The sequence below is a fragment of the Cladophialophora immunda genome (genome assembly GCF_000835495.1).
Source record: "Cladophialophora immunda strain CBS 83496 unplaced genomic scaffold supercont1.4, whole genome shotgun sequence".
Lineage (NCBI taxonomy): Eukaryota > Fungi > Ascomycota > Eurotiomycetes > Chaetothyriales > Herpotrichiellaceae > Cladophialophora > Cladophialophora immunda.
Genome location: NW_015622544.1, coordinates 5,384,191 through 5,411,013, shown reverse-complemented (window position 1 = coordinate 5,411,013; position 26,823 = coordinate 5,384,191). Strand labels below are relative to the sequence as shown.

The window sequence follows — 26,823 nt, the reverse complement described above, 5'->3', positions numbered from 1 at the left end:
ATGCCCTCCCACTATCCCCAGGACAAAATTCGAGTGGGATGCCGTCTGACAAAATGTTCAGCCTCGTCACATGTCAGGGGTTCGCCGCCTCGTTGCCAACCCCCGACAATATGTCACATGTCATGGTACGAACACCAAAGATATTGCCGGCTTGAAAAAAAGGGAGAGAGAGAGAGAGAGAGTGTGTGTGTGTGTTTTCACGCGATGCTGAGACTCGGTGCTAACTACGAACAATCGGCAGCGAATGACATTGATCGTCTAGACTTAGGCCATCTCGTACACTGAATTTTGAGTATGTAGGTCTATCAGGTAGCACGGAACTCGCGTTGTGGACATCGATTTCTAACCCTCATGTCGGATCGTTGTTGATCACTCATGTCTTTTGTTCCCCCTCCACAATACCATTTCGCCATCCTCCTTAAACGCTTCCAGGCCCTGAATGCGGGCTATGCCTGCAGCTCAGCAGAGAGGTGATCTTGAGGCTGCGAAACCGCAGTCACCGGGCGGGGGGAGCAATACGGATACACCTACGAGAGGTGTATATCGCATTTGACGCCGGGGCCATTTTCGCATCGACATGTGAGAGGAAATTGTGGTTGAAGCGTGCCGGCAGAGACCAACCATTCGTATCCTTGTTTACACTCGCCGAGGCAACAAGAGGCTGGACCGTCGTGGTGGATTCGTGTCGCCCTGAAGTCCGCGAAAATAAAGACGCGTGTTCCAGCTTAATCTGTGTCCGCTCCTCGCTCTTCGATGTGAGCAGTAGCACCGCTACCTCGGTTTTCATAGGAGTAATTCCAAATGCTCAATCATTGGAGATTGAGACCAATTGACATTGACCTGGGACTGCCTGGACAGTAAAGCACGTTCCGGGACGAGAATCCGTGACCCTTTGTATGGAGTTGCTCATAAACGCTCTTGGCTATTTCAATCCATCATAGTTCATACATTGCATTACTGTGGGGTATCATGTCGAAAGAGAAACCGCAGTTTGGTTCACTTCCGTGCTTGCTCTCTTTCCACCTCGTACATGAAATCGAAATAGGCCTTGTCGAAAGCGTGCATTCTGACGTAGCCGTCCTCGCCGCCGCTGGCGTATGCGATGCCTTGTGGATGCACGGCGATGGTGTTGAGGGGGCCGAAATGACCTCGGACGCGACCGATTTCATCCTCGAAGATCTTGTGGTAGAAGCGAGCTTCAAATTTGCCTTGTCGAGCAGATGTTGTAGTGACTTCCATCGCGGCTTGGCCGCCTCCTAGGATGACAAAGTCCTTCTTGGGAGTGATCGCAGCGGTGTTCAAGGGTGTGTCGGCGGTATACGACTTGAGAACGCTCAGGTCTCGGGAGGAAAGGATCTTGGCCGTCTTATCTTTTCCAGCTGTGATGAAGTAGGTCCGGTCGGGAGAAAACTGCAAGTCATTGATGGTAGTGTCATACTCATGGGCTTCTTGGGTCATCAGAAGTTCGCCGGTCTTTGCATCCCATTGGGTCACAGACCCGTCCTCATGTCCGGAGATGATGTACTTGTCCAGGTAACTCCATCCCGCGACTGTGGCCTTGCTTTCCTCACACGTGATCCTCAAGCTGTACTCGTCGGTCTGATCTGTCAAGTCATCGCCGTATCGGATGTCGTAGACCACTATGGTCCCCAAGTATCCCATTCGCTTTTCTGTAACTGCCAGCAATTGTTTTCCATCTTCACTGAACGCAACCCGTTTGACGGCGGTCGGGAACTCCCAAGTCTTCACGTTCTCACCAGTTCGAATATTCCACAACTTTATCGTATTGTCTGCGGCCCCGGAGGCAAGGAGTTCGGTATTCGGGGATACATCGACAGTCCAGATCGCACCCTGGTGGCCGTTGTATGTTCCTAGTCTTTCGCCATTGCTAGTGAACCATGCGCAGATAACTTTGTCTTTCGCAACCGAGAAAAGGAGGTCGCCGTCTTTGTTGTATTTGATTTGGTTGAGCGAACGCTCCTGCAATATCTGTTAGTCGGTCTTCGGCGAATTTTTCTCTGGGACTTCTCACATGGCCTTGCAAGAGTATAGGCCTCATCTTCCGATAATATGTCCGTTTCAGGAATGAGTCGAGTACAATGGGAATTTTCAAGCGAGAAGTATCAAAAGAAGAAGATCAGTTTGTGGAATCTTTGCGTTGGAAGTCGAAGAGTCGCGGGCAGGCAGGCGACGGGGTGGCTGTGGGAGAAATCCATGCCAAGCTCGGAATTCCACGAGTCATGGCTCCCTCCCTGCATGAGTCACGACGATTCAAAAAATTCTATGTACGAGCTGCTCGAAAACATCGTCTCAACCTTTAACCGGCTCTCTCAATGATGGATATACTCGAAGACCAGGGATAGCTCTCTCCTTGGTCACCTGAGACGAGTTTTCTACGGAGCTTTGGGCTCTGACATGGCCAGCAGATTATCTAGTGCGACGCGTCCAGATCATATATTGGCAGGTCGTGCCACTCTCCGTCTCTCAAATTTCTCCAATAGTTCTCTCCGCCTTCCGACTTTACCCTCTCAACTTTCGTCTCCCATAAGCCTGACTGCGATCAGGGCTGCATCTGGAGCCAGCCTGATCAGGAGAGGTGCTCGGTGCTCCAAAGAACCTCTTTCCTGCCCTAGAACCGTCTCCGCAACGGTTGGCCGGTTCCAGCTGCACTTCTCCTTCGCCGCCCGAGTCACACGAGACGGACATCTCCAGCCTTCACCGTCGCTGCACTCACGGCCATTCTCAAGTACAGCGCCAAAGAAGATGGGGGCTACAAAGATCGATGGGAAGGCCATTGCCCAGAAAATCAGGGAACGACTGGCAGCGGAGATTCGACAGAGACAAAGTGTGAACCCGCGGTATAAACCATGCTTGAAAATCATCCAAGTCGGTGATCGACCTGATTCGACCACTTACGTGCGAATGAAGCTGAAGGCAGCTGAAGAAGCGGGTATCGATTGTGCACTGGTTCATCTACCAGACTCAATTTCAGAGCCTGAACTATTACAACGGATCATTGACTTCAACAATGATCCTTCTGTCCACGGTATCCTCGTTCAATTGCCCATCCCCAAACACCTTTCCGAGCATACAATCACCTCTGCAGTCGTGGACGAGAAGGATGTGGACGGGTTTGGAGCTAGAAATATTGGAGAGCTCGCAAAAAGAGGCGGCAAGCCTTTCTTCGTCCCCTGCACCCCGAAGGGAGTCATGGTGTTGTTACAAGAGAGCGGTGTCGATCCCCGGGGCAAGACGGCTGTTGTCCTTGGCCGTAGCGACATCGTGGGTAGTCCGGTCAGCTATCTCTTGAAGAGTGCCGATGCCACGGTCATTGTCTGCCATTCCAAAACCAAATACATCGAAGATGTTGTCAAACAAGCTGATATCCTGGTTGCCGCCATTGGCCAGCCGGCATTCGTCAAGGGTGACTGGCTCAAACCAGGAGCTGTGGTCATCGACGTCGGCACAAATTACATCCCTGATGCCACAAAGAGCTCGGGACAGCGTCTCGTTGGAGACGTTGAATTTGAGTCAGCTGTTCAGGTTGCTTCACAAATCACGCCAGTCCCAGGTGGTGTTGGTCCTATGACAGTTGCGATGCTCATGCAGAACGTCGTCGATTCTGCTTCAGCTTACTTTGAGAGACTGAAGGCAAGACACGTTACTCCGTTACCGATCAAGCTTACGAAGCCCGTACCGTCCGATATCGAAATTTCGAGATCTCAGCATCCCAGGCACATCACTCAAATCGCTGCCGACATTGGCATTGCACCTCATGAGTTGGAACCATATGGTGCTCACAAAGCCAAAGTTGACCTGTCAATTCTTTCAAGGCTAGCGCATCGTAGGGATGGAAAATATATTCTGGTCAGTGGCATTACTCCAACTCCACTCGGAGAAGGCAAATCCACTACCACAATGGGTCTTACGCAGGCCTTGGGCGCTCACCTGGGAAAAGTGGCATTTGCTAATGTTCGACAACCAAGTATGGGACCGACTTTTGGCATCAAAGGTGGTGCCGCAGGTGGTGGCTACAGTCAAGTCATCCCCATGGATGAATTCAACCTTCATCTGACGGGTGACATCCACGCGATTACAGCAGCAAATAACCTTCTGGCTGCAGCTATTGATACACGCATGTTTCACGAATCCACACAAAAGGACGGGCCATTGTACAAAAGACTGGTGCCCAGTAAAAAGGGCAAGCGCGAGTTTGCTCCGGTTATGCTTCGCAGACTGAAGAAGCTAGGAATTGACAAGACGAACCCTGACGATCTGACCGAGGACGAGATCAGGCGTTTCGCACGCCTAGACATTGATCCGGAGACAATCACTTGGAGAAGAGTCCTTGATGTCAACGACAGACTCCTGAGAGGCATTACCATCGGCCAGGCTCCCACCGAGAAGGGCCACAGCAGGCAGACAGCTTTCGACATTTCTGTCGCAAGCGAGTGCATGGCCATTCTTGCACTCAGCAACGACCTGAGAGACATGCGGGAGCGGCTTGGTCGAATAGTGATTGGGTCTTCAAAGGCTGGAGACCCTGTCACTTGCGACGATATTGGCGCTGGCGGAGCCCTGACTGCTCTCATGAAGGATGCTATCAAACCCAATCTCATGCAGAGTTTGGAAGGGACCCCGGTTTTTGTCCATGCTGGGCCATTTGCAAACATCAGCATTGGTAACAGCTCTATCCTAGCCGACAAGTTGGCGCTCAAGCTTGCCGGCACGGAACCTGATGAAGATCACGAAGCCAAGGCTGGCTTTGTCGTCACCGAAGCAGGCTTTGATTTTACCATGGGCGGTGAAAGATTCTTCAACATCAAGTGCCGCAATTCCGGTCTTGTTCCCGACGTCGTTGTCGTCGTTGCTACCATTCGAGCACTAAAGGTCCACGGCGGCGGTCCAGAGATCCCCGTAGGATCGGCGCTGCCGGAAGCATACCGCACGGAAAACACCGAAATGCTGCGCGCCGGCTGTGTCAATCTCAAGAAGCACATTGCCAATGCCAAATCCTACGGCATCCCAGTAGTTGTGGCGATCAACAAGTTCGACACCGACACGGAGGCCGAACTCAAAGTCATTGAAGAAGAAGCCCTCGCCGCCGGTGCAGAGGCAGCCGTGCCCGCGAACCACTGGGCCGAAGGGGGTTCCGGTGCCGTCGACTTGGCCAAGGCCGTCATTGCGGCCTCGTCGAAGCCCAAGGACTTCCAATTCCTTTACGGCCTGGATGGTACCGTTCAGGAGCGCATCGAAAAGATTGGCAAGGACATGTACGGGGCCGGAAAGGTCGAGTTTAGCGAGCTGGCCCAGAAAAAGGTCGACATGTACACTAGACAGGGCTTTGGGAACCTGCCCATCTGCATTGCAAAGACTCAGTACTCGCTGAGCCACGACCCGGCCCTCAAGGGAGCGCCCACGGGTTTCACGGTCCCAATCCGGGACGTCAGGCTGGCCGTCGGCGCAGGGTATCTGTATGCGTTGGCCGCGGATATCCAGACCATTCCTGGTCTCCCGACCGCGCCGGGATATTTGAATGTCGATGTGGACCCGGAGACTGGCGAGATAGACGGACTTTTCTAGATGGGCTTGTGGTGGCCGCGCTTGAGCAAAAAGAAAACCCCCCGGGATTAACAGTACTACGTGTGGCATGCCTTTTTTGACGACTTTCAACAACTCTTGAGATACCCCATTTCAACAATCATTCTATAGGTGGTAGATAAACAAAAGAAACCAAATCTATTGGATTCAGTCCTATTGATTCCCGGGTCCGTCCTGTATCAAGGCGAAAGCTGACAGCCGGATTGCATCCAACACATACCGGCTTCGTGATGTCGGAATGTCTGTGCAAGCGTGTGTTCCTCATCCGATCGCACGAACTCACCGTGTCATTGTTTACCCTCGTCACAACCCCTTTTCGCACAGGTCGGCAGCCACACCGCGGTGAGCTCAGCGAGCCTCGAGAAGGCCTAAATGTATTGCCGACTCCATCCGGGGTAGAGGGAAAAGTCGGGGTGCAGAAGGCTAGCTCGATCCCTCCGGGCCTGGAGAGTCGTTTGCCTTTCCTATCGACGGAGGGCCGCAGTCTCGTGGAGCTAAGAGTATGGAGCTGCTCTTCTAGCAGCCTGCGGTAATCTTTCGGGTGGTTTCGCTGCGACCACTCCAGGTTGTCAAGTTCCATTTGAGCAGTCGTTCAGGACACCCAACAGAGGTAGAGCGAGATAAGGAATCCGATGTGATGTGTAGCGTCGGGTTTTCATGCTTGCAGCAGTTTTATGTGGGTAAGCTCACATGACATTGCCCACAAATGATGACCAGGGGGGTTCGATGTGTCGAATCTTTGATATCTTGTGCACCTTGGTTTGGTGGTCCCCGGACAAGGTCGGAAGAGCTTGGGATGACTCTCGTATCAGGCCTCACGTAAGTACTGCCTCTGCATCAGCACATCTCTCGTGTGCCAATTTTGGAATCGACTTTGTTTCACTCCCGCACGTTATCAGGCCGGGTCTGTCTCGGTTCGCCAGTCCCTTTTGACACGTTGATTAAATCCCCCATAGGTGAGCATGTGAGGCTCCGCAGGCTGGAACTGGGCTCAATTGATAAATGGCTGCTATTTCATAGAAGTATACGCTTGTCTCGAAGTCGAGCACTTGAAGACAGAAAGCCGGTCGTCTGCTTGCAAAAGCTGCCTTCCCCTTTTCTCGTCACCACGTTGAGACCAGAGATGAAAGAATCTTTCTTGGTCCAGGCATAAGATTTTCGCAGACGCCCCATCGCATCGATCAGAGGTACCGACAAAATCCAATGAAGATCAAAAAGGTGCTATTTCTTAGACCATGACCTCCACAACATTAGTCGTTTCATGTCGAATGTTGCAACCTTTGCCAGGTAGAAAAGCGGGAAGGCTATGCCGGCGTTGAAACTATTGTAAACACACATGAGCCCGAAATTCCTCCAGCGATCTCCGTAGTTCATGTTGCGGGTGACAAGATATTGATCGCCGCTTGAATACCGACAGTATTGGCAGTTTGAAATGTCGCCTGGATTTAAGAGGTATCCAAACTGTTCCTGGACAAAAGCACCAGCGTATTCCATACATGTCTGCCCCAGCGGTGGTTGAAATACGTTGATTTCCTGGGGAGCGCAGATGATGCGGGTGCCGTGGATTGCGTTGGAGATGTATCCACTCATCAGATATGTGTATGGTGAGGCATGGTACATAAAATGCCAGAATTGAGGAAGCTGGCTTAGCGGTTGCAGCACGCCATTGAAAGCGACCACAAAAGAGGCGAAGACCGTCGTCAAAACAGCTGCCGTCTGAGGATTGGGCGCCAGAGAGGCGATAGCGACGCCAAAGGTGGAGATCCACATTTCGTAGGTCATGAGAAGGAGCCACATGTAGAAACCTCTGCTCCCGTCACCTGCGGTGCTGCCCACCCAGCCTTGCGAGAAGCCGATTGGGAAGTACCAAGGGAAGAAGAACAGGGTGCCCGCCAATATGTTGAAGATTGTTTCCGTGACAAGATTCGACAGGACAAATACGCTCCAATGGTACATGCCTGAGGGATTTTCTCGCTCAGTGAACAGATTCGCCAAGCTGGAAAATTGTGGTTGGAATTGGTTCATCGTTGGCATGCCTAGAATGGCCGACGTGAAAGCTGCGAATAACTGCACAGTTGTCAACCTCTCGAATGGCTCGGGTCGAATTGACATGGAGAACTTCAAATAAAACCTACCTTGTTTTGAAGACCTTGTACTGAGTTACCCTCTTGATAGAATGTGAACCCGAGGAACAGCCCCGCCACGACATTCAACATGATCTTTCCCATGATGTATTGTGGGATTCTCCAATAATGCACGAAAAGCCTTAATTGAACTGCAAGGTACTGAGTGGCCCAGGGCTCAGCGAAGGTAGTCCCGGAGCTTGCAGTCCTGTGATTCGAGTGCCCGTGTTTTTTCAGCTGTTGGCTGGGACTATCGATGAATTGGTCATGCAGGCTTTGCATCTCTTCAGACATGTAACGGTACTCGTCAGAGCTCATCCATGTCGCGTTCCAGTCCTGGTTCGATTTCGGGCTCATAGCTGCTCCAATAACGTCAAGTATAAACTCTGCAGGATTACCACCCGCGGGACAGCGTTGGCCACTGTTCTTCTCGAAATATCTGAGGATGGATCTGGAGTGTTGACCGATCTCACCGAAGTACACCGGCTTCCCACCCTTCGCGAGAAGGAGCAGACGGTCAAACTGCTCGAATATCATTGATGAGGGTTGGTGGATCGTGCATAGGATGGCTTGTCCAGAGTCAGCAAGCTTCCTCAGCAGGCGAATGATAGACCATGCTGCGAGGGAGTCAAGCCCGCTCGTAGGCTCGTCCAAAAACAGTAGTATCTCTGGTTTTGCGACTAGCTCCACGGCGATTGTGGTTCGTTTTCTCTGTTCAACGTTGAGACCTCCGCTGCCGGGAACGCCTATGATAGCTTCGGCGAAATCCTCCATCTCCATCATCTCAATGACTTTCTCCACGTAGTCAAGCTTTTCTGAAAGAGGTATTTCCTTCGATTGGCGTAGTTTAGCCGAGAATTGAAGTGCTTCTCGCACGGTAGACGATGAGAGGTGGACGTCTTGTTGCTGTACATAGCCAGTCATTCGATGAAACGAACGGTCGGGAAGCTTGCCACTGACAAGAAACTCTCCGTCGACGGTGCCACCGCGAAGCCGTGCAGCAAGTGCATTAAGAAGTGTTGTCTTACCCGCACCGGATTCTCCCATCAAAGCCGTGAGAGTGCCCGGCTTCACGTAGCCCGTGATATTATCCAGCAACCTGCGCTGGGAGCCGTCACGGAGCGTGATGTCGTATGTCACCTTCTCCCACGTCAGGACTTTCTTGCAGGTAACAAGTTCTTTAGTTGCGGATCCATGTGATGGGATCTCCGTGATGGCTTCCTCAGAGTATTGTGCTTCTCCCTCGTCTTCGCTGAGCCTCGCTCCTCTCTTTGAGAGTCTCTTCAGCCGCTCCGGCTCGTGGCCTTTGCGGTAATACAAGCGTTCTCGAATATGTTGTGCTGAGGCAGTTCTGAATTCTGTCGCTACAGCAAGCGCAACAACAAAGCCGCATAAGAAAGCACATAGGATGCCCACATTTCTCCATACATCAGAATGATGATAGTCGAACGAGAGTTCAATGTAGTCGTCGCCGCTCACAAACCGCTGCCCTGGGTGTGACCCTGTGACGGCACAAACCTGGTTGGCAGCTGATGCATTGCTATACCCTGGGCCAGAGGGGACCAGGGCGTCGCACGGAGCCGTTGTGTCGTGAAACTCGTTGGCAATTAGAGTCTCGAAAGCATAGGAGAGTGGATTGATATAAGTGATCCACTTGAACCAAGGGTGCATGCTGGGTTTCGGGATGGTGTAGCCGGTATAAATGGCGTAGGATAGTACCAATATGCCCGCGGCACCAATGGCAGCTTCAGGACTATTGGTGAGGGCGGCTATTGTTCGAAACCAGGCACTCATGACCAGAGTAGCCAAATAGGTAGTCAGCCACAAGATGAAAAAGGCACTCGCCTTCTGCTTCAGTCCGACCAAGAAATAAAGGATGATGTCGAATATAGTCACGTTGACAATCTTATAAGGATATTCGACCACCAAACTCGCCAAAGAGTCCAGAAAAGGATGGTACATGGCGTACGTATTCTGGCGTTGAATGATCGGTCTCTGAGAATACAGAGTACCAATTTCGGCCATGGTTTGGAGGGAGTTGAAGAGAATTGCAAAGAACAAAGCGCCCCCCTTGGAGAAAAATCCCGAGGTCGAGGCTGGCACATTGTAGAACATGCTGCCCATGATCAGGGACATGAAGACAGAACTAAATGCCGTTGCCCCCAGGAATGCTTTGTCGCCAATGAATCTGTAAAAGCTGCGCCTGAGGTTGGCGGTAAATTGAGTCACTGTATCGACGGTGTAGATGCTCCGTTGTCGCTGATGCTTTGATTTTGTGGCTGATCGATAGGCCTCGTATTTCGCGAGTTCCGCATCGTACTGACCAAATTCCCTCGTGTATTCCTGGATTTCTTCTTGGAGCTTGGAATAGTGATGGCTGATTTTCCAAAGCTTTACAAAGTCTTCTGGCGACCTTGGTACCTTCGCTTCCCAGCCAGCTCTGGGCCTTCGGGCTGTTGGGTCGCTGATCGCTGTGAGGAAGTCCGCTGTTGTTTGGTGCGGATGACATTCGAAGCCCATGTCTTCAAAATAGTGCTTAGCATCCGGGACCGTCCCAAAGAAGATTTGGCGGCCTTGATAGAGTACTGTTACTTTATCAAACTCTTGTGTTAGCGTTTCACCTCCTTGGTACAGCGCGACAACAGCAGTTTGTCGGAATGTCTCGGTCATGGCTCGAATTGTATGAATGAATTCCTGTGATGTTGACGAATCGAGCCCATGAGTGGGATTATCCCACATCGTGACAGATGCTCGCATGGCGAACTGATTGTGTTAGAAACTTGCGGCACTAAAGGGCGAGAAGAGAGAGACGAACAGCTTCAGCCAACGATACCCGCTTGCGTTCGCCACCGCTGATGCCCTGAACGTACTCGTTGCCTACTCTCGTCTGAAAGGTGTGTTGCACTGCAAGCAGACTTCCATACACGTCTGTCATCGCCCTAATCAATTTGGCCCGTGATTGGTCGGCAACTTGATTCCTAGGTGTTTTTGTCTCGGAGGCAAAATCCAAAGTGTTGCCGACAAGAAGATAGGGAAAGTGAAAATCGACTTTTTGGTCTGTTAGCACAGTCCACCAACTCTCAAACTTGTCGACGTACCATCAGGAACGTAAATCGCATCTCCTTTGAACCGACTCTTGAATTTCTCAATGTCCACCCCGTTGTACTTGATTTCTCCACCGATGGCCAAGTCACCCTGTTTCTGCCCGCTTAGAGCCTTGAGGAGGGCGCTGGAGACACTGCCTGGCCGACCTAGCACCAGCAGCATTTCGCCGTCCCTGACGATCCCATCAATTCCATGCAGCAACAGGGTCTCAGTCTTCCGTCTTCGTAATATTAGATCTCGCGCAACCTTGACCGGCTTTTGAAAAATTGCTGCTAGGGTTTGTTGCGTTCCAACGTTTGACCCTGGCTGTTGGACAGAGACGTTTGTGAAGGCGATCGACGTACACGACGCTTTCTGGGGAAGATTCTGTGTATGCAGCAATTTCACAAGCGTCCGGAGTTCATTAGTTAGAGACACGTTTCCATCACTTTCTCCCGCAGAAGGCATTGCTGTCGTCTCGTCTCTGAGAGGAATTTGCGTCTCTTTCTCACGGGTGGCCCACTCATCATGAGGGTGTCCATTTCTAGTGACAGTCCCTTTGCGCCGGATGGTCTGCGTCTGCTGCGGCCGACACAATTCATCTTCTTTGTCTCTACCTGCGTGCAATTCTGTATCACTTGAGCTCGTGTCGCGACTATCGGAGTTCATGATCAGTGTAAGGTGTTCTGTGGTTCATAAAAACAGCATACAAGTATGAACAATCACATTGGGCTCAAAAGACATACCCTATGTCAAATGCACCCGCTTATAAGATGCGGGGACTGGTTCATATAGAAACAACTGGCATGGTCCTGTGACAAGATGGAACTGATGTCTTTCCTTTGAGGGAGAACCATGCGCTTTTCCGAGATACGCGTCCAATGCGACATGGCCAAGGGCTTTCGAAAAAGCTTCGAATCGGAGACGGACCACATCGCTACCCGCGGAAAGCTTCGAGGGCGAAGGTATTGAGCGAGCACGCTATGATCGTATGAAGGAGAAGGAGATGCAAGAGTTCTGAAGGTATTCGGCTCGTCACCAGGCATGGCAGAGGTGGACGAGACTCGCGAGATGCGTGGTTTTCGAACCCAAGGCGGCGTAACGCTGTCGTTTCGATCCGGTATCCGGCCGTGAAGGAGTGGGAGAAGTTGACGATGTGGCTGCGGATGGCAGACGCAGGCCAATCAACCGCAATTTACATTTCGCATCTCGTGCCTGGGTCTTGGCCTGCCACCGACTCTCCCCAGGCTCCTGTTTAGCCATGCAACCACAATGAACACGGTCTCTCGTCCTTCAATGCCTGTCACACCACATTCCATTTGAGTTGTGAAATTCATAAACTTCGCTGCCTTGTGCTTCCTTGAGGATTCGGGACTTTGAAGGTCGCTTGGTTCTCGGATTTGACTTCAAACCTGGCGACTCGCCACGGCTCCATCCAGCTCGAAAGATAACCACCAATCATCTTGACTGCTAACAGCTGATCCCATAAGGCAGAGACACCTGTCCCGTCCAATGTCGCCTAACAGCTTCGATGCCAGACCCAGGCGAGGGGTACGGGTTTCGTGTGATTCGTGCCGACGCATGAAAGTACGTTCCTTGAAGCCTTCTCAAGAGATGTGTCTGCGTGATTGGGCCATTGCGTGCCTTGTCCGTCAGTACCCCAGCTCATTTGCCTGTCCAGATAAGATGCGACAGACAAGGAAGCAACAACTGCTCCAATTGCCGGGCGCGAAGCATGTCGTGTATCCTCACCCCAGTGGAAAGGCAAAGCACCAAAGTGAAAAGGTACTGAGGAAGATGTCCCAATCGTTGGCGTGAGCTCAGCTGACAGTAGAACGCTTTCTTCGTTCTACAGAGCACAGTTCCTTCATTCGATAGAGTCTCGAATCGAGCGGATGGAAGCACTCCTGTCCGGCTTCACCGAGACACCGTCTATCGTTGAAGAGCCTAGAGTGCCAGAACCGAGAGATAGCCCACCCAGCATAGAGAAAGACCTTTCCAATCTAATCATATCAGACTCTGGCGAACAGAAATACGTCGGTAGGTCTGGCGTGCTCTTCTGGTCACCCTTGAAAGATACCACAGGACTGACCCATGCTAGGTCCCTCGGACTTTTCTCTCTTCTCCCCTCGAGGTTTGGCCTGGATTCAGCGCAAGACTGGAACCACCCGTGTAACAGTCATGTTTGAGAAGCTTCGGCGATTTGGTCCAATGTGGCCTTCCTATAGGATCGATCAGCTGTCGGGTGGTGGACGTGCTGCTGGGTGTCGCCTCCCAATCAAAGAGGCAGCTGTACAGCTCGTCAACAGTAAGGTCAACCTGCACAGTGTATATGGATTGGCTGAGTTAACGAGATATAGATTATTTCAGGACTTTCAACTCCATTTTCCCTCTTTTCGACCAGAAATCATTCTGGACTCTATTCCACCAGCAATATTCAACCGAGCCTCCTTCGAAGCGATCATGGTTTGGCGCACTGAATATTGTTCTCTCCATCGGCTGTATCACTGCGACGGACTCAATATGGACTAGCGTTCGCGACTGCGATCCGTCCTATTTCTCGAACGTATCAAGCGTGTCATGGAAGCTTTTCCAAAATGCTTCATCGGTACTGTTGGATGCCCTCTTTCATGCTAATGACCTCATGGCTGTGCAGACAGTCATCGGAATGGTATACATAATGCCCCCATTTCTGACCTTGTTGATTGTTGATTCATATCCAGGCTTTTGTCATGCAGGCAGTCATGAACCCAGAAGGTGCTTTTTCTCTCCTCGGAGTCGCCGCTCGACTTGCGAATGCTCTTGGACTGCATCGATGGCTTGAAGGCTTCGGCCTGTCCCGAGCAGAACTTGAGCAGCGCCAAAGGGTCTTTTGGATATTGTACATCTTGGAGAAAGACATGTCTAGCCGCGTCGGCAGGCCCTCTGCTATTGATGACGATGACATCGGCTTCGGTTTCCCAACCGAACAGTCGCATGGAAGCGGTGATGTCAACATATCAGGTGCTGCATCCGGCAACGCAAACTTCTACCCTTTGTACCACATGTGCATTCTTGCGCGTATGGAAGGTAAAGTATATAAAGAACTGTACGCCTATGGTGCCCGAGTGAAAACAGCCAGCGAGAGGCTCGAGGCTATCAGCAGACTAGACGCAGAGCTTCAGGAATGGAAGGAGAGCTTCCCTCTTCATCTAAGGCCGGAGCATCCCATTCAATGTGACTCCGAGAGCAGGTTTCCGATTGTCCTCCTTCACTTCGGATACTACCACTGCCTGAGAGCTGTTCACCGAGTCAATGCACAGTGAGTTCCCCTTTCACTATGGGTGAATGCTGGTGTTGGACCCAAGTTATCGTCACCGAAGGTCCCTCATCGTTGGCATATGCTAACAGATATCTATAGCCATGAATTGTGGTCTTCGGAAGCCGACGAATTTCGGAATTGCGGTTCTGATCCCGCGTCTTCTGGCTCAGATGCCCTGAGCTCTGATGGTGTACTGAACGTTCGGGTCCATGCCTCCTATGCGCTATGTCTAGCTGCTGCACGATCGATCCTTCATCTCTCGGTAACATATTTACAGAACTTGAGCGATCCCAGAAATACCCTCATTTGGATAAGTCCATACTTTCCTTTCTCGGCATTCTTGACGTTGTTCTCGTTCATGTTACACTCCCCTCTGGACCCAAAAGTAACCGCAGATCAAGCTCTTATGGAGGCAACTTTGGGCTGCATTAAAGGAATGCTACACACACTGGATCGAGCAACCATGTCATTTATGGTAGACGTTGCTGGCGAGCTTCTCACGATTGCCAAAGAGCACGTCGAGAATGTCCGTACTCACGGCTCTCAAGGAAAAGACAAGAACCTGGCAATGCAAGAGACTCCTGCCGATGGGCTTTTCGCAGGCTTCGCGCAAAATAACCCGGATGCGAACATCGATTTGACTACGATCAGTAACATACGATCATTTGTGCCAGCAAGTTCGGGGCCCCAACAGGATCCCACACCAAGACTGGTGCCGACCTCTAATGAGCTGCCAAAGGGACTCGACTTTCCGGGCAGCCAGTCTGCTACGGATCCTCTGTATTCAGCAAATGATGGCTTTGATCCAAGCCTGATGAGCGACTTGGGTCAATTTTCAGTGCAGCAGTCCTTGATGGACGATCCGTTCTTCTTTGTGGAGGACGCTGGCTGGGACTGGAGCTATTGAGCTTGGCCCGCCTACATCGATACTACATACCTACGCACAACTTTTGGAACAGCCCACGTCTTGTGGTCTATCCATAAGTCTACCGCGCCAGAGAGCGTGCAGGTGTTGCGCTTTGATTATGTCAGTCACTCATGGTTATCCTGGCCTGAATTTGCCCATGCGCTCCAGGCTCGGCATGATGGCACCCCGCAAATTGTCTCCGCAGTTCGACTTCGGCCTTTCCAACACAAATAGCGGACGACCCCTTTGCCATCCAAACCTTGAGTTTGTCAAGCATGCGCGAACCTCTAACAACAGGTCGCTAGCCAGCCATTAATTCGCTCTCCAAATCCTAAGCCGGCCAAAATCCCCGAGGACTGCTCGCAATGGTGATATCGCCCTTCAGAATCGACATACCCAACGGAGAAGTCGAACGGCTGAAAAGGAAGTTGCGGGACACGAGAATTCCAAAGGCGCCCATTGTACCTGGAGCCAATGGTGACTATGGTCAGTATGCAATCGGTTATGTGAATTTGTTTCTAGATCCTTATCTAGACAGGTCCTCCTATTGAATGGTTCCAACGTCTCAGCAACAAGTGGCGTGACGATTTTGACTGGCCTTCTGTGCAAGAACATCTGAATCGGCATTGCCACTTTCTCGCTGACATTAATGATGAGAGCTTCCAGTTGAAAGTACACTTTACGCATACCAAGTCTGCAAGGGCCGATGCCATTCCTCTTATTATGGTTCATGGCTGGCCTGGCTCATTCCACGAATTCGACCGAGTGGTCGACGCCTTCGCCAACCCCAAGGACCCTTCCGATCCAGCATTCCACGTCGTGGTGCCGAGTTTACCTGGATTCTGCTGGTCTTCTCCACCACCTCGGCGGGGTTGGACCATGCAGGATACGGCGCGCGTCTTTAACAAACTTATGAGCCAGCTTGGTTACGCGCATTACGTCGTGCAGGCGGGCGATTGGGGTTCGTTTGTGGCGCGCGAAATGGGTGCCAAGTTCATGGAGTGCAAAGCGGTCCATCTGAACTTTTGTCCTGTCGAAGTGGATGACAGCGTCACAGACCTTACACCTCGAGAGATGAAAATCAAAGAACGCTATCATGATTGGCTGAATAACCACCTCGGATACGCTGTGTGTATGCGGACCCGTCCACAAACCATTGGCGTCGCTCTGAATGATAACCCGGTTGGAATACTCGCCTGGGTTGGCGAAAAGTACATAGAGGCGGCGGCACCAGCGAATGTCGAGTCTTCGGAGCCAGCATGGGACCAGGCAATCCTCACCACATGCTCTCTGTATTATTTCACAGACTGCATCATGTCTTCGACCCTGCCGTATTTTGAAGGTGTCAAGCACGCGGATTTTGGAAATTTCTTCTTGAAGCAAGAGAACTACATTGAAGTGCCCATGGGATACACCAGCTTCCTCTATGACACAAGGCCTGGGACTGAAAGGAGTGTGAAAAAAACGGGCCGGCTAGTGTTCTATAACGGTAGGTTTCTCCTGACCCATGCACTCAAATAAGCTGCTTGAAATCTCACATCTTTGCAGAGTGCGACGATGGCGGTCATTTCGCTGCACTGGAAAGGCCGGATGTCATTCTCGCTGACTGTCGCAAGTTCTTCGGCGAGTGGTATAAGGCTTGAAGCAGGGTTGTTGCGTCGAGAACGATATCTTTCACTGGTATTTCGGATCAAGGTATACGCCGCGAGGCTGGAGGTCTCATGAGTCTGCGCGGTGCTGGAGAGTAGCCTTGTGGTTCTCTCGTATCTATGAATCCCACCTCTACCCCTTTGGTTCAAAAGCTCGCTCTGAATCTCTATAATCTCGATACCGCCAGCTATGGACTAGTTTGTTCTTCCTGCCGGAGGTTCCGCACAAACGTTCTGGATGGCGAGAATCTAAGAGCTCACGCCGGGAAATAATACCTCCTAGTCTCAACACATCTCCAAGCAGCAGTTGGATGTCTTGACCTATGATCTTAGCCGTAGAGGTCCATTGAGTCAGACCATGCTCTCTTTCATCCAGGGTCTGGCCCGTAGAAGACACGTGTAGCGATATTGAGCCCCAGTGAGGCGATTGTCCTGAGTCTGGCACTCCATTCATAACGGCATTGCAGCCGGAGAATCGAAGATGGGAAGCTCCGAGTTGCTGGATACGAAGCAAAACGGCGGATGATAGTGGAGCAAGGGCATGATGTCATAACTCAGCCTCGTCTGCACAAGGCTGTCTCGCTTGATAAATAAACCAGGCGAGCAGATTTGCGACTTTGACTGCTGATCACCCTGACTGATCATCCTCTGTCCTCCGAACTCACCAGTCTCACCCGATCTCTAACCATGCTCGAAGTCAACGGCAGCACAGAAATGAAAGTAGAAAGCATTCAGTGATGAAACGAAAGGATAAATTATGAGAATCTGGACCAAGCTCGGGGTTCCGACCTCGCTCAGGCTGCGCCCGTTTGAGTGTTGTTGTACGCTGTCACCTCGCCCGCTGCTGATCCTGCCAAGGAGGTCTTTCCTTTCCACCTGGGCCCTAGGGTGTCGCCAGCTGCAAAGACCACCGAGGCAACATGCACGCATTGGCCTGCCTTTGTTTGCGAGACCGGCGTTGTCAACGCAAAGGATCTCGTCAGATACCGAGATAGTGGACGCCGCACTCGATGCGCCGGAGTCTAGCTTAAACACCAAGAATGGTAGAATTACCTGTATCTATTTCGACAAGTCCGGCCGCTTCAACGGGGAGCACAAGCAACTCACCAAGGCCGAGATCGGGGAGCAGTTCGACTTGCGCCACCGAGATCTCCGGGACATCGACCTGAAATCCGAGGCGGTGACACGCATCTTAGTGCGGCCGGCCACCATCCTGCTGCAGTTCTTCCAGCTATGTATGATCATCCAGGCGGACGAGGCGCTCCTGATCTACAATCAACCGCAAACCAGCAGTGAGCGGGACGACGAGGCCGACGACACCTCGCCACAAACCGACGACCGCGAATTCTACCGCGAATTCGAGCAGCGCATGTCGGGCCCCACGGTCGAGACCGCCGGCGTGCCTGAACTGCCGTACGAGCTGCGCGCCGTGGAAGCCGCCCTGGTGGCGGTGCTCTCGGGCTTGCGGCAGGATCTCATCGACGCGCGCCACAAGGCGGAGGAGTCGGCGGCGAGCCTGCAGCTCGACTCGGGCCTCGCGGCCGTGGGGCTGAACCTCGTCTTCGACCGGACGCGGCGGCTGAGCAAGATCGAGCAGAAGGCGCGGCTGGTGCGCGACACGATCCGCGAGGTGCTGGACACGGACGAGGACCTGGCCGGCATGTACCTGTCGGACCACCTGGGGGGCAAGCCGCACGCGACCGCGGACCACCAGGAAGCCGAGTACATGCTGGAGGCGTACCACAAGGCGGCCGACACGCTGGTCGAGTCGGCGCAGGCGGCCGTCGACATCCTGCGCAAGAAGGAGAACACGTTCCGCTCCTCGCTCGCCGTCCAGCGCAACCAGATCATGTTCCTCGAGGCCCGCATCGCCATCCACACCCTGGGCCTCGCCGCGGGGACCATGGCCGCCGGCCTCTTCGGTATGAACCTCCTGAACTACCTCGAGGACGCCCCCTACGGCTTCTTCTGGGTCGCCGGTGCCTGCGTGGTCCTCAGCGCCATCTTCTCCATGCAGGGCATGAGGAGTCTGAGGCGCATCCAGACGCTAAAGGGCATCCAGCGCTCGAGGGTCGGAGGTCGTCGCTTTTAGAATCCGCGGGGCATTGAGCGAAACTTTTTCGTTTTGGGGGGGGGGGGGGGCGTCGGGAGCTCTGCATACAACAAGCCTGTGTTCCTCAATGGCGTACGAGCGTGGTATGTAGTGCAACCAAGACAAATCTAATCTGACAATGAAACCAGAGCGTATTATTGCAGAAATGAATCTTGCATGAGTTTCTGGGCGGGATGCAACGTGTACCGGTGTAGAGTCTTTGGGATTTGCAGGCAAGAGTCTATACGCACCAAGTCAATGTACTGCATTGGTGTTCTCAAGTCTAATACGGCCGCGGATTACTCGGCCGCCCATGGGCGTCAGCGAAAGTCATCTACAGGCCATAGAAGATCTGGTGGGAGACAAGAAGCGGGCTTGGGAACAAAGAGGACGCGGGGACATCTTCTCATAAAGACCTGAAAGGGCGAATGAAGACTGACCCTCAAGGCTGTGGGGTTTGAGGACATTTGACAAGTTGATATGCTCGGATTGCATCAGGCAGGTGGATTCTTCGCTCAAGAAGAATCTTGCTTTTGACTGTATGCCAGCGGCATATACAATTGCAAAAGAATCGAGGAGAGCCCGGTGAATTCTGTCAAGTCCTCATTGTGTGCTATGCGTAAACCCAAGCACACGCCATGCCATTGCCACGTATATCCCATAGACGCTGAAGGGTTTTTGTCGCGGAGTCCAGCCCAACCCGCAATATTCCGTCACCTCCACCGTGTTTCATTCGTCGAGCAGCAGCCCCGGGCAGATCGCTACGGTTTGGGGACATGTATTGTTCTGCTCGTCATGAGAACCCCATTGATGAGAAAGATGGCCACAATGGGATGGAACTCGAGCTCGGTGCCACTCAAGATAGTCCCTAGGGGTATATCCTCGTGTATCCAACCAAACCAAGCGCAAGTCGTCATCATCGTCAAGCTTATCAAGCAAGCAAACGGTATCGGAGTGCCCTCAAAGTACTTCGATTTGCCAGACTTGTCCTTCGGTAGCATTGCGACAGTCACATTGAACCGTGCCAATCTAGTCAATCCACAGAGGACGTAGAAGCCGAGGAAGAGCTGGTCGACGTTTGTACGGAAACCCATCGCGAATCCCGCGGCGGCGGCAGCAACACCGAATGTGACCTGGAAAGCACGCTGTCAGAATCATGCCAGCAAACTGTTGTGTAATTTCCGAGCGCACCAAGTCCGCAAGAGAGTCCAGCTCTTGGCCCATCAAGGATGACTTTTCTCTCCATCGCGCCACCTTGCCGTCCAAAAAGTCGAAGAACAGCCCGAATGGCATTAGACCGAAGGCGAGCCAGAGATTTGTGAGATCGCTCGGGTCTGCGAGACAGTACCGCATCGAGGAGAGAATGGACATGACTGGAATAAAGGTCAGCTGCATGGCCAAAGCCCTGTAGTAAGAGACGCACATCCACAGAAGCCTGATCCAGTATTAGCATGAATATCCTGTTTCTCGACATTGTGACGTGCTCACCATTGAGTTCAGTGATCAGATCAGCGAGATGAAGCGCCCTACAAAGCGATCAGTCTTGACCGCACCCGAAGGTGCCGGCGAGCGCACCTAATCAGACTGAAATGCCCAGCGTCCTGAGATAACAGCATTGCTTGCTTCGACTGAGCATTGTCCTTGGGTTGCGCAGGAGTTTGTTTCTCGCCGCCGTTGGTAGACCCCGCCCGTCGCGACATGGCTTCGGTGCTCGAGTGGTAGAAGGCGAAAGGCAAGTCTAGAGATGAGGGTCTAAGATCAGACACGAGAGAAGCAAAGGAAACGAGCAGGGCGACACTACAGCGGACAACAGACAAAGTGATCTAAAGCACGAGGAACGCGGTGAATTTGGGGACTTTTGAGAAACCAAGGCACAGCCGCAGTCAATCACGGACCGACACGCAAACTTCAGGCTGTGCGGCTCGTGTCGTCATTATGCAGCGTCTGTGGCTTTTGGCATCGGGAACCATCAAACGGAAGAAAAAAGTACCGTCACGTGCCAGGAACAAAGATGCCAATGCTGGAGAATTCGAGGCACTCCAGCCCTTTCGCGCAGACGAGAGATCTCGAGTGGGATTCCATGGTGCAAATACAAGGGAACCATCAGTCCATGTGTATTGGTAACCGCCGTCAGCCTTCGCCCAGTTCCAGGCCATCTCTGACCACACAACTTTTATCACGGGTATCCTTCCTAACGCCGGTACTATGCGAAACAGAGGCAGAGACATTTGACAGGTCAAACAGTGCTTCACCATCTGCCGCGACCTCTTGAGCCAAACCCACCACCTCTCGCCGAGCCTCGTCCCCCTGGTGCTCCTCCACGACCTCCACCTCTAGGAGCACCTCGAGCACCACCACCAAAAGAACCCCTGCCTCTGGGTGCTCCCCTGCCGGGTGCCCCTCGTCCTCTGCCTGCTCCTCTTCCTCCTCTCATGCCTCCTTGTGCACCTGCCGCCTTCCTGACCTTTGACGCACCTGTTCAAAGTGTAAGCCACACGTATGCCAGAGGACTCTGCAATAGACTCACCTGGCGGCGGTTTGGGTTTGGGTAAGAACCTGTTGGTCGATCCTTAGCACGCGACGCTTCTCCCAGAGATAGTTCAGACCTACTTCTCCAGCGGTAATAACTTGTCCCCTCCAATGTAGAATTTGTCACCCTTCTTAAACGACGTCGCTTGAATCCCCTCTTGCGGCTTGATTGTGAAGTAGACTTGGTTGATGGGTCCCAAGATCTCATCCACCTTCCCTATGGTAGTCTATACCGGTCAGAGTGGTACAGACAAGTCGGAGAGGGTCTCTGTACCTTGTTCTCGAGGTAGATGGGGGCGTTGAAATAGGGTATCTTTGCGTTGACGGACTCGCAGACCATTTCACCTTCGGTGGCGTGCACGAAGGTGCCCATTTCTACAGCAAAATTAGTCTCGAACAAGTCGCAGACACATCCAGGCCCTTACCAAAGACTTGTGCAGGCGGTCCAAAGCTCTGTTGTTGAAACCCACCACGCCCTGCTCACCACCACCAGTCAGTCACATTTCTCCGCCGCAGGGAAAAGTGCGCGCAATTTCGAGATTCGGGGGGAGAGATTATTTTACCTCCACCTCTTCCACCAAACGATCCTCTTCCTCTATCACCACCTCTGAATCCGCCACGTCCTCGCGCATCACCTCGGAAGGCCATTGTTGTTGTGGACAGCGGGAGTTGTGGCAGGCTGTCCTTGAATCTTGGGGAAAATAATTTTGCTGCAGCTGCATCTGCATCTCCATGTTTAGAGCGGTGGTCGGACGGCACGTGACTGACACCTCATTTTTACGGACTGCCACACGTTCCCATACCCACCAGTGCCACCCAGGTGGCATAATATTCAATCTCCATACATCTCCACTCCGATCTTTCGCTATGAGCCACCAGAAGAAAGTCAGCCTCAATCCTCACGATCTCTGGGGGGTTTTGAAAGGTGACGGTATGACTCAAAACGGCTCCGCTGGCCCTGACTCATCTGCCCCTGAGGCCAACACATCAAAGAGACCCGTGAGCCCAACTTCCACCAAGAAACTTCCCAACAGACCGAAAGAAATGTCTACTCAAGCGGCGCCTCCTGCGGCGCATCAAGCGCCCAAATCACTCCCTGACTTCATTGTGGAAAGAAACCAGCTCTTCGACCAGCTGAAGAAGCAGCGTGATGAAGAACTCGCCAGCAGGGAGAAACCAACAATTCAGGTCAACCTCGTTCCCGCACCGGGCCAGGAGACCACTGTCGAGGGCAAGGCCTGGGAAACCACGCCGGGTCACCTGTTGAGGAATCTGCCCAAAGACCGGGCTGGTCAAGTCGTGGTGGCCAAAGTCGATGGTCAACTCTGGGATCTAGACAGGCCGCTGGAAAAGGACAGCAAAGTGTCATACCTCACGTTTGACGACCCCGAAGGCCGTGATGTCTTTTGGCACTCTTCGGCCCACGTGCTTGGTGAATGTGCCGAGCACGAGTACGGCTGCCGCCTCTCCCATGGCCCTCCTACGGCTATGGGTTTCTTCTACGACATGGCGCTCGAACCTGGCAAAGCCGTCCGTGAAGCCGAGTGGCCCTCTCTGGAGAACCGTGCGAAGAGATTCGCAAAGGACAAACAAGCTTTCGAACGTCTCGAAGTCTCCAAGGACAACCTCCGCAAGATGTTTGGCTACAGCAAATATAAGATGCACTACATTGAGAAGTTTGTGCCCGACGGGGAGTCCTCCACGGTGTACCGCAACGGCACACTGGTGGATTTGTGCCAGGGGCCGCATATCCAAAACACTCGCAAAATCGAATCCTTCAAGATCATGAAGAACAGCTCCGCGTATTTCCTGGGCGACCAGAACAACGACTCCCTTCAGCGCATTCACGGCGTCGCTTTCCCCACGAAACAACAACTGAAAGACTGGGAACATTTCCTCGAGGAGGCCAAGAAGCGCGATCACCAGGTCATTGGCCAACAACAGAAACTATTCATGTTCAGTCGGGTGTCTCCCGGTTCACCCTTCTTACTACCCCATGGGACTCGCATTTTCAACGCCCTCCAACAAATGCTTCGCGATCAATACTGGGAACGCGGCTACCAGGAGGTCCAGTCCCCCAACATGTACGACGTGGACCTATGGAAAACCTCGGGCCACTGGCAACATTACCAAGACGACATGTTCCGGGTGATAGTGAAGGATGACTCTGCCGAACCCATGCCGTTGAGCGACAAGAAACCAGACGGCAAAACCCCTCTCGCGGAAATCAAGGATAAGGACAAGGGCGTTTTCGCCCTGAAACCGATGAACTGTCCGGGTCACTGCGTCATGTTCGGCGACGAAGAGCGGTCCTATCGCGAGCTCCCTTGGCGGGTGGCAGACTTTGGTGTCCTTCATCGTAATGAGGCCTCGGGTGCTCTCTCTGGGCTCACCCGGGTACGCAAGTTCCAGCAAGACGACACGCACATCTTCTGCACCAACGAGCAGGTGCAGTCCGAAATCGAGGCGCTGTTCGACTTCATGTCTCACGTCTACAGCCTGTTCGGGTTTCAGTTCAAGCTGAAATTCTCCACCCGGCCCGAAGGATACATGGGCACGTTGGAGGACTGGAACGCTGCTGAGGCTCGCCTGAAGCAAGCTCTCATCAACTTCCGCGGTGACGACTGGGAGATGAACGAGGGGGACGGCGCCTTCTACGGCCCAAAGATTGATGTTACGATCTCCGACGCGCTGGGCAGAGAGTTCCAGTGCGCGACCATCCAGCTGGATTTCCAAGGCCCCCAGAACTTCAAGCTCGAATACCGCACCAGCGAATCCGGCGATGCCATCGCCCAGCAGTCCGAGGAACACCGCGAGCGCGATCCAAAGGCACCAGCACCGGGCATGGCGCGCCCCGTCATGATCCACCGCGCCATCATCGGCTCCTTTGAGCGCTTCATCGCCATCCTGTGCGAACACTTTGCGGGCAAGTGGCCATTCTGGCTCTCCCCTCGCCAGATCCTGGTCATCCCCGTCATGAAGTCCGCCGAGGATTACGTGCGAGAGATCCAGGCGATATTCCACAAGGCGCGCATGTACGTGGACATCGACGTCAGTGGGAACACGCTGCAGAAGAAGATCCGGAACGGGCAGCTGGCGCAGTATAATTTCGTCTTTGGTACGTATTCCCTCTCTCACCCAAGACTTTACGGGAAACTCTTTCTCTTCTTCTCCCCTCTTTTACTCTTCCCAGCCGCTGCACCCCCGTACTGACTTGTGTGTCTAGTCGTCGGCGCGAAAGAAAAGGAAACCCGCACCGTCAACATTCGAAACAGAGACGACCCGGCCACGCAGAAGATGGGCGAACTGATCCCGCTCGAGAAGGCGCTGGAGAGGCTGACCCAGCTGCGTGACGAGAGGAGGCTTGAAAACAAGATCGACATGACTCACTAGGTCGCTTGCCCTGTTTGCCATCAAGCCAGCCAGATACCTCGCAAGCCACTAGCCACGCACCCAAGTCAGATAGAACGAATCAGCAAAGCCCAATGAGCGAAGAGATGGATAGAAGCAAGATCAATATGAGACGAACACGTAGATGTTGACGGCCTCTGATATAACAAAAAAAAGCTTCGTTAGCTGTGCACATCCGCAAGATCGTTGTTGAGCTTGAGCGGAGAAAGTATCGGCAATGGAAATCAGGCGCCGAAAGAGATAGATTGTCACGATCAAGGTCAGCAAGCATGCACACGGCGACTCGAAGACATTGCAGGAGAATCCTCAACTCTGGAGAGGCGTGTTCCCGAGTGAAAAAGAACACCAGGACGTTGGCTCCGAAGAGAGACATATTCAGACCGAATTGACTTCAACTTTCCTCATGTCCTGGAAATTCCTTTTCTGCTCTTCTGCTCTTCCTTAGATCGGTGAATCGACCTCTCTTATAACATTGCCATTCTCGGGAAAGGGATGACTGTTGTTCAGTTCATTCCACAAGCATGCATTTTATATTTACACACAAGACACATCCAGAGGTGCGTTCGTCCAACGAGAGAAAGCCATAGACCCTCTGGGAACAAAATGCTTCTAGGACAAGACTTAGGCGGTCTGCTCAGGAGATTCGCCCTCCGCGACAACTGGGACAGGCAATCCTCGACTGGGACTCTGCAAAACCAGGGCCTCATGCCTTCTTGCCCGCAAAAAGTCTGATACGGCCCGGATCAAAATAAACCAACCAATAATCATGAGAATGTAGGAAATCCAATCTGCGCTGGTGAAACCACCCATCCCGCTGCTTCCTCCGGAAGACTGATCTCCGCCGCCATTGACGGCGTTGGGGTCAAAGCTGTGACTATTCGGATCTGGCGGGCTGGAGTTTGAAAACTGTCCCGGATTTCCAGTGTCGGATGGGCCATCGTTGGAACCGCTCATATAAAAGCCATATTGTACAAGGGTCAGGCCTAGGCCGGCACGACTTCCATGTTTGGCGGCGTGAGTGGTATGAAGTAGATAAGTGAGCAGGAATCCGACAAGTTGGAAGGACATGGAGATCATGCCGTTCCACACAAACGAGAAGACAGATCCAACGGGCAGACCGTCGACATAGACTTCGTCCGAGGACATTCCAGGCGCAAGAATAGTAGTTTCCCAGTAAGGAGGCGTCGCATCAGCGGCGGCTTGTTCATATGTCTAATAATAGTCAGTGTCATCGTGTGGAGAGTGTTTCGGGCGCTTATACGTACAGGAGGCTTTTCTTCAACTTGGTCACCACGTTCAGGTTTTGCGGATAAATTTGCAAAAACACCATCGGTGGCTCTCATGGATGCAGGCATAGGTCTGAAGACGGGGAGTTCCGTCACTCTTCGTTCAATCGTAGGCGCCGGCCGGGTATCGGGAACAGAGGTTGATGAGGGGGAGGCATCTTGTCTGGAGAGTCCAGTATCGGCTCTCATCAATCGTTGTCTGTCGTCGCCATCATTCTCGACATCGGAGCCCTCGCCATCGTCAAAAGTGTCCTCTAAATGATCTTGATCGGCGTGAGTAGATAACGGATCCTGCGCTAATAGGCGCCTGGAGGTAGGTGAGGAGGCTCTGGACCGGAATGACGGTGGAGGGGAGGATGGAATGGGTCGGGGAGTATCTGGAGAGACAGGAGAATCGACGTCGTCGTCGTGCGTGTTTAGCTGAGGAGTGTTAGTGATGTGACTGGCCAACCAGGCCGTGATGGTAGAGAATAACATACTGCTTCATATCGTTGAGGGGCCATTTCAGGCCAGGCAACCCCGTAGGTGTATCCTCAATGCGCTGAAGAATGAAGGAGACTGAAGTTCTGAGGATAACTGAGGAAAGCCGGATGGTGTGTATGAGGGAAATAGGGAAATAGGGAAATCGCGAAGCCGGGGATGATGGACGAGGTGAGGGAAGGAATGATGTGGAAGTGGAAGGACGAAGACCCGAGGGCGAGGGCGAGGGCGGTGTTGAGATCCTGACGGTACCGAGTGCAGAGGCAGAGGGCACAGGCGCAGGCTGGCTCAAAGGCCCTAATAACGCCCAGCACCCAGCGGGCAAGCGGCCTTGTTATTGTGGGCAGACACTGGATCGAC

General features: G+C 52.7%; 8 protein-coding genes across 10 annotated transcripts; 4 read left to right on the top strand and 4 right to left on the bottom strand.

Annotated features, from left to right (window-relative positions):
* Window positions 1–185: 185 nt before the first annotated feature.
* PV07_08191 (eukaryotic translation initiation factor 3 subunit I) lies at window positions 186–2,292 on the bottom strand. The gene is made up of 2 exons (XM_016395332.1): window positions 2,033–2,292; window positions 186–1,980 (listed from the first exon to the last, which is right to left on the bottom strand). The coding sequence occupies exons 1-2, from the start codon at window positions 2,057–2,059 to the stop codon at window positions 997–999; spliced, it is 1,011 nt and encodes a 336-aa protein (XP_016248751.1). The 5' UTR covers window positions 2,060–2,292; the 3' UTR covers window positions 186–996.
* A 23-nt stretch (window positions 2,293–2,315) lies between these two features.
* Window positions 2,316–5,771, top strand: PV07_08190 (uncharacterized protein). The gene has a single exon (XM_016395331.1). The coding sequence runs from the start codon at window positions 2,416–2,418 to the stop codon at window positions 5,581–5,583; it is 3,168 nt and encodes a 1,055-aa protein (XP_016248750.1). The 5' UTR covers window positions 2,316–2,415; the 3' UTR covers window positions 5,584–5,771.
* On the bottom strand, window positions 5,637–11,915 carry PV07_08189. 3 transcript variants are annotated; one of them, XM_016395329.1, is made up of 5 exons: window positions 11,555–11,915; window positions 10,823–11,463; window positions 10,540–10,772; window positions 7,737–10,487; window positions 5,637–7,668 (listed from the first exon to the last, which is right to left on the bottom strand). In XM_016395329.1, the coding sequence occupies exons 2-5, from the start codon at window positions 11,274–11,276 to the stop codon at window positions 6,823–6,825; spliced, it is 4,284 nt and encodes a 1,427-aa protein (XP_016248748.1). In that variant the 5' UTR covers window positions 11,277–11,463; window positions 11,555–11,915; the 3' UTR covers window positions 5,637–6,822. The 3 variants fall into 3 exon arrangements, with proteins under 3 accessions (XP_016248748.1, XP_016248747.1, XP_016248749.1); XM_016395328.1 differs by having other exon boundaries at window positions 10,823–11,915; XM_016395330.1 differs by having other exon boundaries at window positions 7,737–10,772; window positions 10,823–11,915.
* A 405-nt stretch (window positions 11,916–12,320) lies between these two features.
* On the top strand, window positions 12,321–15,016 carry PV07_08188 (uncharacterized protein; the record flags this gene model as incomplete). The annotated part of the gene is made up of 7 exons (XM_016395327.1): window positions 12,321–12,395; window positions 12,490–12,593; window positions 12,664–12,848; window positions 12,910–13,116; window positions 13,169–13,479; window positions 13,532–14,109; window positions 14,209–15,016. The coding sequence occupies 7 exons, from the start codon at window positions 12,321–12,323 to the stop codon at window positions 15,014–15,016; spliced, it is 2,268 nt and encodes a 755-aa protein (XP_016248746.1).
* Window positions 15,017–15,381: 365 nt separating this feature from the next.
* Window positions 15,382–18,775, top strand: PV07_08187 (uncharacterized protein; the record flags this gene model as incomplete). The annotated part of the gene is made up of 4 exons (XM_016395326.1): window positions 15,382–15,502; window positions 15,555–16,505; window positions 16,565–16,646; window positions 17,524–18,775. 4 exons carry the CDS (start codon window positions 15,382–15,384, stop codon window positions 18,755–18,757), a joined length of 2,388 nt encoding a protein of 795 aa, XP_016248745.1. The 3' UTR covers window positions 18,758–18,775.
* A 743-nt stretch (window positions 18,776–19,518) lies between these two features.
* Window positions 19,519–21,934, bottom strand: PV07_08186 (H/ACA ribonucleoprotein complex subunit 1; the record flags this gene model as incomplete). Its single annotated transcript, XM_016395325.1, has 11 exons — window positions 19,519–19,890; window positions 19,949–20,130; window positions 20,181–20,192; window positions 20,246–20,283; window positions 20,333–20,495; window positions 21,206–21,232; window positions 21,285–21,313; window positions 21,368–21,513; window positions 21,561–21,661; window positions 21,712–21,762; window positions 21,850–21,934. The coding sequence occupies 11 exons, from the start codon at window positions 21,932–21,934 to the stop codon at window positions 19,519–19,521; spliced, it is 1,206 nt and encodes a 401-aa protein (XP_016248744.1).
* Window positions 21,857–25,224, top strand: PV07_08185 (threonine-tRNA ligase). Its single transcript, XM_016395324.1, has 2 exons — window positions 21,857–24,404; window positions 24,513–25,224. The coding sequence occupies exons 1-2, from the start codon at window positions 22,019–22,021 to the stop codon at window positions 24,677–24,679; spliced, it is 2,553 nt and encodes an 850-aa protein (XP_016248743.1). The 5' UTR covers window positions 21,857–22,018; the 3' UTR covers window positions 24,680–25,224.
* On the bottom strand, window positions 24,823–26,744 carry PV07_08184 (uncharacterized protein). Its single transcript, XM_016395323.1, has 3 exons — window positions 26,463–26,744; window positions 25,963–26,403; window positions 24,823–25,909 (listed from the first exon to the last, which is right to left on the bottom strand). The coding sequence occupies exons 1-3, from the start codon at window positions 26,484–26,486 to the stop codon at window positions 25,319–25,321; spliced, it is 1,056 nt and encodes a 351-aa protein (XP_016248742.1). The 5' UTR covers window positions 26,487–26,744; the 3' UTR covers window positions 24,823–25,318.
* Between the last annotated feature and the right edge of the window lie 79 nt (window positions 26,745–26,823).

Bases quoted from the DNA above. Each gene is read 5' to 3' on its own strand.
- PV07_08189 (XM_016395328.1), bottom strand. From the start codon at position 11,477: ATGAACTCCGATAGTCGCGACACGAGCTCAAGTGATACAGAATTGCAC. The intron at 10,773-10,822 runs GTACGTCGACAA...CAGACCAAAAAG, and splicing joins TGCGATTTACGTTCCTGATG to TCGATTTTCACTTTCCCTAT. The intron at 10,488-10,539 runs GTTCGTCTCTCT...TAACACAATCAG, and splicing joins GGGTATCGTTGGCTGAAGCT to TTCGCCATGCGAGCATCTGT.
- PV07_08190 (XM_016395331.1), top strand. From the start codon at position 2,416: ATGGCCAGCAGATTATCTAGTGCGACGCGTCCAGATCATATATTGGCA.
- PV07_08185 (XM_016395324.1), top strand. From the start codon at position 22,019: ATGTTTAGAGCGGTGGTCGGACGGCACGTGACTGACACCTCATTTTTA. The intron at 24,405-24,512 runs GTACGTATTCCC...TTGTGTGTCTAG, and splicing joins GCAGTATAATTTCGTCTTTG to TCGTCGGCGCGAAAGAAAAG.
- PV07_08191 (XM_016395332.1), bottom strand. From the start codon at position 2,059: ATGAGGCCTATACTCTTGCAAGGCCAT. The intron at 1,981-2,032 runs GTGAGAAGTCCC...CAGATATTGCAG, and splicing joins CTATACTCTTGCAAGGCCAT to GAGCGTTCGCTCAACCAAAT.
- PV07_08184 (XM_016395323.1), bottom strand. From the start codon at position 26,486: ATGGCCCCTCAACGATATGAAGCA. The intron at 26,404-26,462 runs GTATGTTATTCT...AACACTCCTCAG, and splicing joins CCCCTCAACGATATGAAGCA to CTAAACACGCACGACGACGA. The intron at 25,910-25,962 runs GTACGTATAAGC...GACTATTATTAG, and splicing joins AAGTTGAAGAAAAGCCTCCT to ACATATGAACAAGCCGCCGC.